At 42.4% G+C, this 17,509-nt stretch overlaps 1 protein-coding gene across 1 annotated transcript in view; it reads right to left on the bottom strand.

Moving 5' to 3' along the window:
• Nucleotides 1-17,223, bottom strand: part of LOC138855362 (cadherin-89D-like) — a 42,813-nt gene extending 25,590 nt beyond the window's left edge. The window contains exons 1-3 of the mRNA XM_070104411.1: nucleotides 17,138-17,223; nucleotides 11,208-11,343; nucleotides 9,268-9,414 (exon numbers count right to left, since the gene is read on the bottom strand). Of these exons, the coding sequence (XP_069960512.1) occupies nucleotides 9,268-9,414; nucleotides 11,208-11,343; nucleotides 17,138-17,223 (369 nt within the window). The remainder of the gene's footprint in view (nucleotides 1-9,267; nucleotides 9,415-11,207; nucleotides 11,344-17,137) is intronic.
• Between the last annotated feature and the right edge of the window lie 286 nt (nucleotides 17,224-17,509).

Raw genomic sequence — 17,509 nt, 5'->3', positions numbered from 1 at the left:
AAGTGCTGCGGGTTTGGAGTTAACAAGTAGTACAGGGTTGGTAACTCTCGAGACGACTGTGGGCCCAGTGAATGACCTTGAAAATTGCACTGCGACCTGCAGACCACTACACCCATATTGCCTGTGTCTAGCGAGGTGAATATCCTTTCCTTGTCCCTTCTCCTTCCTCGATTTGGAACTCAGTCGTTCGCCTCTATTTGCTTGTGGTCTAGAGGCGGTTTTTTGCCAGACCACATGGGTGCTTGAGTGCCCGTGTCCTCTGTGCCGCACTCCGCTCATCTTGCGAGTGTCTCCTGTGTGCCTGCCTGCCTGCCTGCTGCAAGCAGGTGTCCGGGTGGTTGGCGCGGGCTTGGTGAGCACAGTCAAGCAAGCTTGAGGGCAGCACTAAAAGCTAGCCAGAACAAGCTAAGGCAGCCTGCAGTAATAGCTGTCCTAGGGCCCAGCATGTCTGTATACGTTCTGCAGTGCTGCTGGCATACCAGTGTTTCCTGTAGTGGCTTGAGAACAATTTGACGAGCATTGCAGTGCTGACATTTTGAGCGGGACATGCCAGAGGTTCACTTATAAACATAGTAAGCTTGTGGTGATTGGCTTGTACACAGTGAACATTCATCTGTCATACGTGTGCTAGAAGTGTTAAGTGCTGCTTTCCCCAACAGTTAATTGTCATTTGTAAGCCTGTATTAAGACTTTAAAAGGCTCAGAGTGTACTTCAGTGTAGTGACTCCTTACATTTGATAAATCAGTGTAACACATGCTCTGCTCAGTGTAACTGAACTATTAAATACGGTTACATAATTAAATTGCTTGTCCTAGTGTCATTGTTGTGTTTTCTAATACATTTTCTCGTTCAGACTGAAACTTTACTGCTAAATTCCCAGTAATATTTCAAATTGCAGTGTTGATCTGTGGTGTGAGTGTGTAACTTATGCTTTGTATTTTTACTGTGAACAAGCTTACTGCTGCATAATGTTCAGTTTCATGAATACTTTCTTACTTGAGTAATTCGGTTACCTTTCAACTGTGTTAAGCAAGAGTCAGCCTGTTAACATCTATGTTCCTTGCCATCGCATCTAGTGGGTCTAGCGCCTAGTTAAAATTGTAATAGTAACAATTTGCAATCATTATACTTCTAGTTATACATTGTGTAAATTGTTTTAGACTATTTGATCAACTGGATTGTAGTGTTTAACTTCTGATACACCAAGTTAATGACTGCAGACACGCACTGACACATAATAAACACATTAAAACGCTGGTACCTCTCCAGAAGCTGGGCCTAGTGTGTGACCTTGAGAAGTTCAGTGTGCTTATTACGACCAGCGGTGTACCACTCTCACCTATATTTACATCAACAAAAGTGTATTCTAAGTGATAAAGTGTACACTTGGTGTACTTGGTAACACTTGTCATACATAGTAACGCGTGTGTAAGTGAGAATGTTTACGTACTGGTTCATCTATCTACAGCTGCACACTTATGCTTGCATACATGTATAACATAGTAACGTGTGAGTTACCCAGGATGGACCAAGGAAGTCGACCAGAGTGATTTATCTCATTGTCATTGTAACATTACCTATTTTTTTTTTTTTTTTTTTTTTTTTTTTTTTTGTTTTTTTTTTTTTGTTTTTTTTTTTTTTTTTTTTTTAGTAATACTGTTTACAATCTATGGTTGGGGTAAGAGGTTGTCTTCAGCATTCATTGTGATGTCTGCTATATTATTATTTCAGTGAGGTACATTAGGTGGCAGTAGCCTGAACTAACTCAAGTGGAAGTTATCATTGAATTTGAACCTCTTGTTTAATGTGATATATGTCAGAATTCTAATTTTATGCTCAATATTACCTACTTTGTCTGTCTGTCTGTCTGTCTGTCTGTCTGTCTGTCTGTCTGTCTGTCTCTCTCTCTCTCTCTCTCTCTCTCTCTCTTTTCATCTTTGTAATTTGTGATAAGGTGTAAGACCTCGCCTGTACCATCCATTATATCATTATATGTACCATATTATTACCACACATACAAGAGGTCTCTGAGTGTGTTTTTGGTGGGGTGTGTGTCGTATTGAGTGGTGGTGGTCTGGGTTGAGTATGGTTGGAGGTGTTCATTGAACTTGAGCACTTGTGTCTTGTGATCTATTTTGGACTTCTGACTTTGTAGTGAATATTTGCTCTTGCATAAGCTATAAGGGAAAGATAAGCGAGGAATTCTTGTGTTGTGAGTCTTACACCAGATATCATCACTGGCAAACATGGCAACTGTCATAGAGGAACCTATTTCTGCAGGTGATGGAAATGAAGATAGCTTCCAGACCTTTAAAAGTAAACAAAAGAGAAAAAGTGAGAAAGGGCTAGAGCGTCGACGTAGTCAGACTCACTTGACTCGTACACAATGTGATACTAAACGTCCTTGGTGCACAGAGGCTGCAAGAAGTCTTTCTTCAAAGGAAGAATGTGTTAAGCTGAACTTCCCTGATAACACCCCGCTGCCTGCTAAGTGTGCATGGCTAATGGAAGCTGTAAACAAGCATCCTAACTCAAGGATCCAATTTAGGAAAAACACACACAACTTTGTGTTTGTGGAACAGAATAAAGAGCTGATTAATGATCTACTTAGTACACCTTATGGGGATATTAAGCTGCTCCGACCTCCATCAGACACTCACCACTTTAAAAAATGGGTCAGTATCATAATCTTTGGATACCCTCTCTGCATGGACCCATCCCATCTGACTCTAAGTGAGCATATCATCAAGCCTAAAAGACTTAAAGGAAAATCCCAAATTATTGCCAGTTGGGTAGGTCCTGTGCCCCTCCCCCGGAATATCTGGGTGCATGGTTTACGTTTCCTAAACATCGAAGTGTACCTACCCCCTAAACGTAGGTGTTACAAATGCCAGCACTATGGCCATGTTGCAGTAGACTGTGGAATACTACATTCTTGGTGTGGTAAGTGTGCTGGGAAACATTCCACTAGAGAATGCACAGTAGGCCCTGACAGCCGAAAATTTAAGTGTATTAACTGTAAAGAAGTTGGGGTTACAGTTTCCCACAAGGACTGCAGTCAGAACCCAAACAACCTTCGATGTAAACCTGATATCTGTCCTTTAATGGTAACTGAGGATGGGGCCATCCAGTCTACCACAGCCAGATCTGAGACTGAACCTCTGCAAAGTGTGCAAGAACCCCACCTCACTGCAAAGGATTCTGGTGATACCAGAATGCCATCACACACACCAGCTGTGGAGGAGCTAGCCATCCCTGCTAGCACATATGGAACTACTGGTCTGCCACTACAGATACCTATGGCTACACCTGAATATGGGGATGAGTTTGTCATTTCTCCCAATACACACAACTACAACAGTGAGACGGACACCACACAGGTAACCTCCCTGGAAATTGGAGATGAGTCAGATGCACAGGACCTACCTGCAATGAATGATGAAACAGAGAACACTAATGTAACCATGGTACCTGTTAAGGTGATAGGTGTTAAAGAAAGCACTAACCCAGAAGTGCCATCCTCCGGAGAGGCATTGGATTCGCCTGACCTTCCTCATATTATAACAACTTTCCAGAAAAAAATTGAGCATCTTGAACAGATCCTGACAAGTTTAATAAATATATGTAATCAGGATGATGCTCTTGAGCATGGTGATGATGTCAAAAGTGCAGCAATCTCCGTTCAGCTTCCAGCAATTTGTGAGAAAGAAGCCCATAACTCTTGCCTTCAAAAATTGCCTTATCACTGGCTGCCAAAATGCCGAAAAATGCTTAAAAATAAAGGTCCTGAAGATAAAGACGTACAAACTATGCTATTTGCTCTTAAGTATCTGCACACTGTAGTCAAAGCATAATAGTTTTACCATCTTATGAGCAAGAGATTGTAATAACTCACTACAATGGATACATTACAAATCTTTTCATGGAACATTGCTTCCATTAGGAAGCGGTTGCCTGACTTACATCATATTAGTGCAACCAAGAATATTGATGTCATCTGTTTGCAGGAATGTAGATTGAAAGATGGAGCACCTCCACCAAACTTGCCTGGATATGCAGCTTATAACCTAAGGTCAACCAACTGTTGTGTGATGTATGTCAGAAAGAGCTTGCCACATTCACTCCTTTCCTTGCAGAGTCGAGTTAACATGCAGTATCATGGTGTCAAAGTATATGCAGGCGATTTTTCCATAAACATTTTTAATCTCTATGCCCCAGCGAACCAGCTTCGACCTGATGCTTTACCAGATCGCATCAATAGTGAACCTACCATCATTCTTGGAGATTTTAATGCCAGACATAAGAATATTGGTGGGTCTATAACAAACACCAATGGAACTAGTGAGATTGCTAAATGAGCATGATAATGTTCGAATTGTGGGCACTACTGAGCCTACTCACATATATGGTGGCATACTAGATCTGTGTCTTGGATTTAATACATCATATACGATGCATGACTCTGTCATAGTTGATGATCTTCTATCTGATCACTTCCCAAGACTAACAACTGTCAATCTTGATCACATCTCCAGCAATCAAGGAGCTAAATACAGAAGGAGGAAACTTATTCTCAAACCAGAACACAGAGACAGCTTTATTAACCACTTGGATGAATGGTATAAGAATTACGAGCCCATTGGCACACAAAAATTTAATGATGATTTAATTACCACTATTGAGAGTGTTCTCACAGATCAAGTGGGCAGGAATAGGAAACAAAAACCCTCCACTATAAATAACAATAAAAACCAATGTAAATACTATAATGATCCACAGCTGCGCAATCTAACACATGCAGCTAGGAGGATTGGTAAAGCATACCGTGAATGTAGAACCCCAGACCTGCTCAGAACGTTCCAAGCTGCACTAACAAATGCAAGGAATAGAAAGGAAGAACTTAGGCAACAGGAATGGGAACAGTTTGTTAGTGGATTAAATAGGTCCACCCCTTTGAGTTTGGCTTGGAAAGGTATAAATAAAATAACCAGGAAAAAGACTGGCAATGTTGCTCATCCCTTTCCTCTTGAAAAAGCAAATGACCTCATAAATGACTGGTCCAAAACATCCAGGCATGAAAGCCTTCCATCTCATATTAGAAAAAATTTAGAGAGTACTTCTGAAGAAATGTTGAAACTGATTAATTTTATGAGCCAAAATATTGATGAGAGTGATTGCCTCTTTACCGAGTATGAATTAGATAATGCATTAACCAAAGGTCGATCAACTGCTCCTGGAGAGGATGGTATAACCTATGATATTCTCAGAACTCTAAGGCACGTGCCTAATAACCCTTTGTTGGCACTGTATAATCTCAGTTACATTGAGGGCGTTCTTCCTACTTCCTGGACCAATAGTCTCATTGTGCCTATCCCTAAGCCCCAACAGCCTGATACATTTAGGCCGATCTCCTTAACTAGTTGTCTTTGTAAAACTTTTGAAAGAATGATGCTTAACAGACTGTACTACAGAATCAGAGATCAACTTTCCCCCTACCTCTATGGGTTCATGAAAGGTAAAAGTGTGCAGAACTGTATTTCCACCTTTCTCACTGCACACACCTCTACTAGTTTTACCACTTTTCTTGATCTAAAATCTGCATTTGATATTGCGAACAGAACCGTTATACTACATGAATTAGCCAAAATGAATATTGGTGGTAGCTTACTCTGCTGGATAATAGGATACCTGTCAAATAGAGTATCCTCTGTCCTTTACCAAGGCTTCAGAAGTGATTCTAAAGAAATGTCTTTAGGTACACCGCAGGGAGGAGTTCTTAGTCCCATGCTATTTAATATTCTGATTAATGCTCTCCTAAATGCTCTACCTGCCTCACCTAAACATATAGCTATAAGCTATGCTGATGATATCATGATCCATACAACAGGGCATAAGAAGATGAATACCATTCTTAATGAAGTTCAAGCAATTTGTAATCGACTAGGCCTCATAATATCTTCCTCTAAAACTAAGATATTAACAAGCAAACGACATCCCCCACCCATCTATTTGCAGGGTGAAATCATTAGCTACGTTAAAACTTACAGATATCTTGGTGTAGATGTACCCTTTAACAAATCCACTATACCACAACTAAACAAGAAATGTAAAGCTAGGCTAAATGCTCTCAAAGCTGTTGCTGGCTACAATCCCAACTATGGTGCAAATGTGAGAATCGTGAGAATGATGTACATAGCCTATGTTAGGTCCTTAATTGATTATGCTGCTCCCATGTTGATATTAGCTAGAGAAAGTTCTCTCCGACCCTTGGAGTTAATGCAAAATGAAGCTCTCAGGATTATTCTTGGCTGTCCCAGATCTACAAAAGTTCTTAACATGAGGAAGGAGCTTGGTATTTCTAGTATCAGTGATAGGATTGTTGAAATTAACACTGTACTCGGTATTAGAATGTTGAGAAACGAACCAGACACTGTCACAGTGAATCTTACCAAGTGTCTAGAGGTAAATACACACAGATCTAAATGGATTGTGAAAACGTGCAATTGCATTAAGTTTTAAGATAAGATAAGATAAGATTTCCTACATGAACTGTATCACTGTAGGCAACAAGAGCATTTCACCCCTCCATGGAAGATGTGTTCATTTAATATCACATACCTACAAGTCCCTCCCAAGAAGCTCATTGCTAGTAATCCCTTCCTTAAATCTCTTGTTAGAGCAACTGCTCAAGAAGAAATTTCTCACCTAGCTGGTAGTAACAAGTTATCACAAGTTATATACACTGATGGATCTAAACAGGAGTCTTCTGGCAGGGCTGCATCTGCTCTTGTTGCCACCTCCCTAGTTAAGAACGATAATAAATTTGTTGAGTTAGGCATAAGAATTAACAACTGGGCGTCTACACTGCAAACTGAATTGTTTGCAATCCTAATGGCGCTAAAGCTAACCTATGACACTGAGCTTGACTCTATCATCATTACTGATTCTATGTCATCACTGAAGGCTCTTGACTCATATAATGACTCCAACAACATGCTCATTGGGGAAGCCAGGTATAGATACTCAAAAATTAGGGACAAAGGAATTAATGTACAATTGCTATGGATCCCATCACACATTGGATTACTCCTTCATGATAAAGTTGATATGTTAGCCAAGAAGAGTATCGAGAAGGAGAATGTAGAATATAACTTTGGTATAACTGTGTCTAGCATTAGGAATAATATTAGGAGAGAAGTAAATAATGAAAATGATTGTTATAGGAATGCAGTTAGAAGCCTGAGTAGATCTATAACCCACTATGATAACATGAACGTAGATAAGTATGTTTATGGAGCAACTTGCAATGTGAACAGACTGACTGATGTTGTAGTGGCCAGGCTTAGGCTTGGTTACAAGTACTTCTGGCAGTTTGGGAGACACACAGATGATGATCAAATTAAATGTAAATTATGTGATCAGGCATATGGTCACTCTCTTGAACACTATGTGCTTAATTGTCCACTTATTGAGGAATACAGAGACAGACAGTATAATAACCTATGTGACATGTCAAGATATCTTATTAATGAAAATAAGATACCAGATATACTAAGCAAATTTCCTAAATTTGCTTGTAACAGATAAGTGAACTATAGATATGTAGATATAAATCCATATGTATTCCTGTTAACCCTTTGGAGCCTAGTTCCTAGGCCTTTTGTGTATCCATATGCTCTCGCGCTACCGTCCACAGGATGGATATGGGGTGCACAATAAATTAGCCACTTCAGTGGCAAAATCTTTATGGGTAGCAGTGAATCCCAGTGGAAACTAAGTCACTATAACTATTTTTGGTTCTCCTAGGTAATTTACACATATGTTACTATGTATGATAATTGTACTTACGTGTGTCTGTATCTAAATATACTTAGCATTTAAGGGAAAAGGGTCAAAGGACCACAGTGGAAATAAATCAGACTTAGTGGCTTTATTGGGTTATGCTGGGTTACTAAGCCCGCGGGTAAATAAAATCTGCCAAGACTTTAGGTCTAGAAAAAGACACTTATGTATAGTTCAGGATATTTATTAAAGGAAATGTTTCGCTACGAGTGATTCTTCAGTTATGACTAAAAAAGCTACTCGTGGCAAAACGTTTCCTCTAATAACTGTTCTAAAGTGTACACAAATACTTGTTCCAAACCTTGTCGGTATCACTACACCATTTTAAAACCCTAGGCAACTGACACATGCAAAGCTATATAAGATAATTGTGCTTTTGTATTCCTGTACGTAAACAAATTTGCCCAGACCGGGCCGCGGGGGCGTTGACCCCCGAAACTCTCTCCAGGTAAACTCCAGGTAAGTAGTGCTGGGTACTAGACCAGCAGCGGATCCTCGCCCTGCGGCTTCCGAATCCAATAAAAATATTCTGTATACAACACACACATGGCACCCACTCTTAACGGAGACACTACCTTCCTACTCACTTCCTATTTGCTGTTGGTTAACAAGCTCAATTATATACGATTAACCAAGCGGAAAGCACTGTTGTGTACGCAGAGAGCTAAGTGGTAATTATAGTAAGGAGAGGAGAGCAGGTGTCGTAGCTCACCATTTGTAATTCATTCCAAAGAACCCAGGTTCATTTCTCGGTTGGGGCCGTGTGTTTTAGCGTATGTAAATGCGACACAATGCGGATAGTTGTATTTTATTATGACGTTTCGCCCACCAGGTAAACCAGCCACCTTCTTAACGAAGTCCTTAGTGGATATAGTGTTAAACCTGCCATAACCAGCATTGTGTGTTGGGTGACTTAATTGGTTTAGAGAAGTGACAAGTTGAAGAATGAGATGTTTTTTGTAGATACGTTTTGCCAACTAGTGGCTAGCGAAACGATGTGTATTTTATTTACATTATGTCGGTATACTTTTTTTGGGTACGGATATGCCTAAAGATATGGTTTTACCCCCTGGATACACAACAACCTACCACATGGGTGATCTAGCTTCGGGAGTAGCATAAGAGCTTTAAGAAACCTGCTGCGTGGGCGAAACCATCTACAGTTTCCCATCATTGACTCACGAAATTGTAATGACACGATTGCAAACAAACCATACCATGGGTGGGGTTAGAACCCGCGATCAGAGAGTCTCAAAACTCCAGACCGAATCGTTAGCCAGTGGCTAACGCGTCGGTCTGGAGTTTTGTGACTCTGATCGCGGGTTCTAACCCCACCCGTGATAAGGTTTCCCATCACTGCCTTTGTGATGGGAAACTACAAATTGTCGGCATTTCCATGTGATGCATTCAGAGTTGTCACCTACCTCGTTAGTCCCACAGGTGAGGGTGAGCTTTACGACAGGTGAGGGTCCAAGCATGAGCGAGTGGAGCGGCGCCCCAACCTCCAGCCTCCCAACTCTCCCACCATCTTCCTCCTGCTGCTGCGCCACACGGAACATCCCAGCCGTCTCCTGCAGAAGGAAGATACACTTGTCACCATCAAACAGCCTCTGTTAACAAGTGTAACGAGAAGCAAATGAACTATGAAGGAATGTTAGAAGTATATCACTGATGTTTCGTATCAAAAAGCATGGAAATGAGATAGTGTGTGTTTATTGCACTTCAGTCAGAAAACGTTTTGCCCACTAGCGATTTTATCATAGTAAACACTGAAGGCACTGTATCTTATAGACATTTATTAAATGTTTAATTTAAAAAAATATTTCTTTTAAATATTAAAAATAAATTTTAAAATTAATGTTACTATTGTTTACCATTAAAATAACCTGCTTAATTACACGTCTTGTGATATAATAGCTGACATGTGTTGGGAAAAAAACATAAAATTCTTTTATAATCAAAAACTACAATTTTTAAAGGGGTGGACTGGTAAGCCAGTGGAAGGTCTCGGTCAGATGACCAAAAGCTCCAGCTGTGGGCCATCATATGATTAAGACACGCGCCATGAAACACTTGTCCGGTTTCCTGACAAACCTTGCCTAACCTAAACAAAAATAAATGGTTATAATTATAACATTAATTCCTAAAGACGTGGACGGGTAAGCCGGTGGAAGGTCTCTGGCAGGAGACATACTTATCCTGTTTCTCAACTAATCTTACTTAATTTAATTCACTGAAAGACCTTGAAAACGATAATTAAAGCAGTCGTGTGATCTACCAGGGTCACTCTTCAAGGTCGAGGCACTGAATCTGATGAAGAACTCTTTGGATTAAATACGAGTCCCTCTCATTCCCAAGGCACTGTTATCACCCCTAAGGATTTAGCACTTCCTCATTTCCTCATTAATATAATAAATCATATTACGGTTGGGACTTGAACAATGGCAGGTGAACCTTGAACCATACAGACAAGTGTGCTAAACCTAAAACCCAATCTAACTTTATTATTTTTTAAATACACTACCTAACAGAATCACTACCTAACTGAATGCAACCATATGACCTGTCTTTGTAATACTCACTTGTGCTTTATTGTTATCTGTTTACATTAATGTTTTATCACTGATTTCATCATTGCTTAGTAGCAGCGCTGTATAGTCCTTGTGGCTTAGCGCTTCTTTTTGATTATAATAATAATAATAATCATTGCTTAGTTAATCTTAAGTTAATTTTAAGCCAGCCCGTAATGCTATGCATAGTATAAGTGGCTTTGGCATACTGCTCTTATCTGTATTTTTTTGTACCTCTGTATGTGTGCACAAATTGGAAATAAATAAATAAATAAATAAATAAATAAATCACTGGATGACGCACGGGTCCCTTCCCCTCCCATTCTGCGATTTGTTTACAATTGCGCTATTGTAATACCGTGAATACTATTTCTTTTGCTACTATTACTATTGGTACTACCACTACTATTCCTACTACTACTACTGCTACTTTTACAACTATTACTATTGCTAATATTACCACTATTACTGCTACTACTACTACTAATAATAATAATAGTGAATATAATCTCTCATAAAATCAAGAACACAGTGACTGAGTCAACATACTATTTCTTTTGCTACTATTACTATTGGTACTACCACTACTATTCCTACTACTACTACTGCTACTTTTACAACTATTACTAATATTACTACTATTACTGCTACTAATAATAATAATAATAATAGTGAATATAATCTCTCATAAAATCAAGAACACAGTGACTGAGTCAACATCCAACTATTTAAGTACTCAAAGTTCAGAGGAGATTTCGATCAATTCACTGCAGCCTTAATTAACGAGGACATACCTGGGTGAGTGGCTGCAGAAGGAGCAGGTGAGGATGAGAGACATTGAGAGTGAGAAGAGTGTGTCCTGGGAGAGCATCCTCCTTCACCCTTACGAACCTTCTCGCCTCCTCTCCGGCGCCCCATTCACAGCACCTCCTGCAGGGAGCCGAAAAGCCAAAATTATTGTATATTAGCTGGTAATTTATCGTCCCCAGTAAATAATTTTTAACCTGGGTCTGAATTAGATAACGAAAGTCTGTCATGAGAGTTGTGGACTCTTGCAGAGGACAGATTCATTATCAGTCGTACCCGCCGGTGGCCTGGTGGCTAGAGCTCCCGCTTCACAAGTTTCCTTACACCTGTTGTCCTGTTCACCTAGCAGCAAATAGGTACCTGGGTGTTAGTCTACTGGTGTGGGTCGCATCCTGGGTCACAAGATTGAGGACCCCAATGGAAATAAGTTAGACAGTCCTCGATGACGCACTGACTTTCTTGGGTTATCCTGGGTGGCTAACCCTCTGGGGTTAAAAATCCGAACGAAATCTTATCTTATTTTACACACACACACACACACACACACACACACACACAACACACACACACACACACACACACACACAGGATCATGCACAAGACTCGTACAAGTATTGCTAATCCTATCAAATACTCAAGCACCAATCTCTGTTTTGCCAGAATTCTATACCAAAATTAACATAAAACAGATCGTAGTATTAACAAATAAATCACTTAAATGCATTACGGAAATTAGAAATGAATTAGTTACATCTGATAAAATTACCGTAAGAATGGTAAAATTGGTCAATTAGCAAGAACTCGTTTAAAATTAAGTCCTTTCTAAAAAAAAATCTTATACATTTAAACATATATTTTTCGTTTATAGTAATGAAAAATTTAATAATTTTGTACCAAAAGAACCTTAGAAAACTTACCTGACCTTATTATAACAAGCACAATTTAATACAGCCTAATCCAACTAAATATATTTTACATAAGTTTATAATAATTTAATAAACAATGAAAAATATTTTTGTCCGTTAGGATCGAGTTATTTTTTATGATATTCCATAAACAAATTTTCTTGCCTTATTCGGCAAGAAGAGCATTGTGTGATATATATATTATATATATATATATATATATATATATATATATATATATATATATATATATATATATATATATATATATATATATATATATATATATATATATATAGATAGAGCGCGAGAGAGATGACAGAGAGAGAGATACAGAGATGAGATACAGAGAGATGAGATAGAGAGAGAGAGAGAGACATACAGAGAGAGGGAATGAGATACAGAGAGAGAGAGGTACAGAGAGAGAGAGATACAGAGAGAGAGACAGAGAGAGAGAGAGACAGTTATATATATATATATATATATATATATATATATATATATATATATATATATATATATATATATATATATATATATATATGAAGAGAGAGAGAGAGAGAGAGAGAGAGAGAGAGAGAGAGAGAGAGAGAGAGAGAGAGAGAGAGAGAGAGAGAGAGAGAGAGAGAGAGAAAGATCTAAGAGACGTACTATACAGGGGACTCGTGTGTACGGCCCTGCTTATTAAACTTAATTTCTTCAGATCCCGCTACACTCCTGCGCCAGAATACCGTATATCAACCCTTCTTCTCATCAGCAGTGTTAATCGTACACGGATTTAAACATTTCCTGGTTATTTTCAGCCGCATCGTTCCCAGACTTATAGCGGACTATTATTTGATTTATGCATTGGACAGGCACCTAAAGTCAGTACCTGACCAGCCAGACTGTGGTTCGTATGTCAGCTTGCGTGCGGCCAGCAGTAACAGCCTGGTTGATCAGACCCTGATCCACCATGAGGCCTGGTCTCAGACCGAGCTGCGGGGGCGTTGACTCCTGAAACCCTTTCCAGGTAAATGGTGCCCTGTGGCCCCATAGCTAGAGCTCTGCTTCACCCGGTGGGGGAGGTGTTTCGACACCGGTTGTATTCACCCGTACCCTTGTGGTTTAGCGCTTCTTTTTTATAATAATAATAATAATAATAATAATAATAATAATAATAATAATAATAATAATAATAGTGTTCACCCATCAGTAAAATGGGTACCTGGGTGTTAGTGGACTGGTGTGGGTCGCATCCTGGGTGTTAGTGGACTGGTGTGGGTCGCATCCTGGGTGTTAGTGGACTGGTGTGGGTCGCATCCTGGGTGTTAGTGGACTGGTGTGGGTCGCATCCTGGAGTTTACCTGGAGAGGGTTTCGGGGGGGGTCAACGTCCCCGCGGCTCGGTCTGAGACCAGGCCTCGTGGTGCATCAGGGTCTAATCAACCAGGCTGTTACTGCTGGCCGCACATAAACCGACGGACGAACCACAGCCCGGCTGATCAGGTACTGACTTAAGATGCCTCTCCAAAACTATCCTAATCTGCCCGAAATGCTCTACATAACAAAGGGCTTTTATATATACCATTTAACTGATGTTAGATTGGCCCGTATACCTTGTACGAGTAATGATCATTGTTACATTGATCATACATTGTGTAACTTACCTAGGATAACCTTACAAGGTCGAAGTGAGTGACTTCCATTTTGAGAGTCCTCCCATTTGTCACACTAGTCAGTGGACCTTTAATGCTTTTGTGCCTATGCCACTCTGTCACGGTATCACCATAACCATAGACGTGTCTATGCACTGTGACAAAGCCTTGCCCACTGCGACCGACCCCGTCCTCCCAAAGCCTTGCCCACTGCGACCGACCTCGTCCTCCCAAAGCCTTGCCCACTGCGACCGACCCCGTCCTCCCAAAGCCTTGCCCACTGCGACCGACCCTGTCCTCCCAAAGCCTTGCCCACTGCGACCGACCCCGTCCTCCCAAAGCCTTGCCCGCTGCGGACCGACCCTGTCCTCCCAAAGCCTTGCCCACTGCGACCGACCCCGTCCTCCCAAAGCCTTGCCCACTGCGACCGACCCCGTCCTCCCAAAGCCTTGCCCACTGCGACCGACCCCGTCCTCTCAAAGCCTTGCCCACTGCGACCGACCCCGTCCTCCCGAGCCTGACCTGTCACAAACAGCTCATGTCGACACAGCTTATGTGACGACACCTTTAATACTGGGTCTAGCCTTCGGCTCTTTATACTATAACCCTTCCTCTCCTCCTTCCCCCATTATTCTTCTGTTCCCACTTCCCATTCACCCACCCATCTAGGGTTCCTTACCTGCAGCCCCTCCGCCAACATCTGCTGGTATTCATTGGACAAGGTGTCCGTAGCTCGGTTGGTAGCGCACTAGGAGCTACACACGAGGCGCATTTCCTTACACCTGCTGCCCCTGTTCACCTAGCAGCAAGTAGGTATCTGGATGTTAGTCGATATGACTCACGAAATCGTAATGACACGATTGCACACAAACCATACCACGGGCGGGATTTGAACCCGCGGTCAGTCTCAAAACTCTAACGTGACGGTCTGGAGTTTTGAGACTCTCTGACCGCGGGTTCAAATCCCGCCCGTGGTATGGTTTGTTAGTCGACTGTTGTGGGTGACACCCTGGGTATACCTCAGATAAGGCGGGGTTTTGAAATGAGCTAAGATAGCATATCTTAGCCTGTAAAATTGATTTGTGTAAAAAAAATGAGGCCTTGTGTGCCTACCCTCGCTCTCATTCCTCTTCCAGCCTGCAGATGAGCCTCTAGAACATAAAGGAGCACCGCGGCAGGCCTACTGGCCCATGCTACGCAGGTTCTACACTGGATATTATACACAGTCACTGAACCAAATCAACTTATCCTCGTAAGCATATCATTTCATTGTTATTAAGAGAGTGAAATGGGAGACTAATAGATCACGTTAACCAGTGGAAAGCCCGATGTAGGTATGTTTACCTCGCTCAGTGTTGCCACAACTTTGTATCACTTTTTCGTCTTTTATAGTTTTTACAGTTCTGGTAAAACTGATTTTTTTATGAACAGAGGGTAAACTAAAAGAAATTTGCACGTACATTACGTACAGAGCACACACAGCATGCACGCCCATTACCTGGAGTTACCTGGAGAGAGTTCCGGGGGTCAACGCCCCCGCGGCCCTGTCTGTGACCAGGCCTCCTGGTGGATCAGAGCCTGATCAACCAGGCTGTTGCTGCTGGCTGCACGCAAACCAACGTACGAGCCACAGCCCGGCTGATCAGGAACTGACTTTAGGTGCTTGTCCAGTGCCAGCTTGAAGACTGCCAGGGGTCTGTTGGTAATCCCCCTTATGTGTGCTGGGAGGCAGTTGAACAGTCTCGGGCCCCTGACACTTATTGTATGGTCTCTTAACGTGCTAGTGACACCCCTGCTTTTCATTGGGGGGATGGTGCATCGTCTGCCAAGTCTTTTGCTTTCGTAGTGATTTTCGTGTGCAAGTTCGGTACTAGTCCCTCTAGGATTTTCCAGGTGTATATAATCATGTATCTCTCCCTCCTGCGTTCCAGGGAATACAGGTTTAGGAACCTCAAGCGCTCCCAGTAATTGAGGTGTTTTATCTCCGTTATGCGTGCCGTGAAAGTTCTCTGTACATTTTCTAGGTCGGCAATTTCACCTGCCTTGAAAGGTGCTGTTAGTGTGCAGCAATATCCCAGCCTAGATAGAACAAGTGACCTGAAGAGTGTCATCATGGGCTTGGCCTCCCTAGTTTTGAAGGTTCTCATTATCCATCCTGTCATTTTTCTAGCAGATGCGATTGATACAATATTATGGTCCTTGAAGGTGAGATCCTCCGACATGATCACTCCCAGGTCTTTGACGTTGGTGTTTCGCTCTATTTTGTGGCCAGAATTTGTTTTGTACTCTGATGAAGATTTAATTTCCTCGTGTTTACCATATCTGAGTAATTGAAATTTCTCATCGTTGAACTTCATATTGTTTTCTGCAGCCCATTACGTACATATTACGTACACAGGCACATTCACACTATGTACGTACATTTCGTACATTGGATCATACATGCACGTACATTACGTACACACTACGTACACGGCACAGATCATGCACGTACATTACGTACAGAGGCACATGTACACGTCAGCTTAGCGTGAACGCATTATGTTGAGCGTCACGTGCTGTTTAGACGATAATATTCTAACGCGTGTGTACTCACCTAGTTGCGATTGCAGGGGATGAGACTCAGCTCCTGGCCCCGCCTCTTCACTGATCGCTACTAGGTCCTCTCTCTCCCTCCTACATGAGCTTTATCATACCTCTTCTTAAAGTTATGTATGGTTCCTGCCTCCACTACATCACTCTCCAGACTATTTCACTTCCTGACAACTCTATGACTGAAGAAATACTTCCTAACATCCCTGTGACTCATCTGAGTTTTCAACTTCCTTTTGTAACACCTTGTTGCTGTGTCCCATCTCTGGAACATCCTGTCTCTGTCTACTTGTCGATTCCTCTCAGAATTTTATATGTCGTTATCATATTCCCCCTATCCCTCCTGTCCTCCAATGTCGTCAGGTCGATTTCCCTTAACCTCTCCTTATAGGACATACCTCTTAGCTCCGGGACTAGTTTTGTTGCAAACCTTCCCCTCTCCCTCCCTCTCCTATCACACCTGTTTCCTCACCGCAGCTGTCAAGACACCACTGTCCCAGCTGTTAGCACCTGTATCACACCCCCACCCACCTCCACAACCCCACCCCCCACAACCCCACACACCCCCCACAACCCCACCCACCCCCCACAACCCCACCCACCCCCACAACCCAACCCACCCCCACAACCCCACCCCCCACAACCCCACCCACCCCCACAACCCAACCCACCCCCACAACCCCACCCCCCACAACCCCCCCCACCCCCACAACCCCACCCACCACCACAACCCCACCCACCACCACAACCCCACCCACCTCCATAACCCCACCCACCTCCACACCCATCTCCAACCACCTCCACAACCACACCCACCTCCACATCCATCTCCACATCATCCACCTCCACACCCCCAACCATCTCCCCCATTTTCACAACCTTAGTATGCTGGATGTTAGTGGGTGGGCGGGGCGGCAACACCAGTATGCTGGGTGTCAGTGGGTGGGCGGGGCGGTAAAACCAGCATGCTGGATGTCAGTGGGTGGGCGTGGCGGCAACACCAGTATGCTGGATGTTAGTGGGTGGGCGGGGCGGCAACACCAGTATGCTGGGTGTCAGTGGGTGGGCGGCGCGGCAACACCAGTATGCTGGGTGTCAGTGGGTGGGCGGCGCGGCAACACCAGTATGCTGGGTGTCAGTGGGTGGGCGGCGCGGC

Source organism: Cherax quadricarinatus, chromosome 91, assembly GCF_038502225.1.
Source record: "Cherax quadricarinatus isolate ZL_2023a chromosome 91, ASM3850222v1, whole genome shotgun sequence".
NCBI lineage: Eukaryota > Metazoa > Arthropoda > Malacostraca > Decapoda > Parastacidae > Cherax > Cherax quadricarinatus.
The sequence above is the reverse complement of the archived record's forward strand: the minus strand, read 5'-3'. Positions and strand labels throughout refer to the sequence as shown.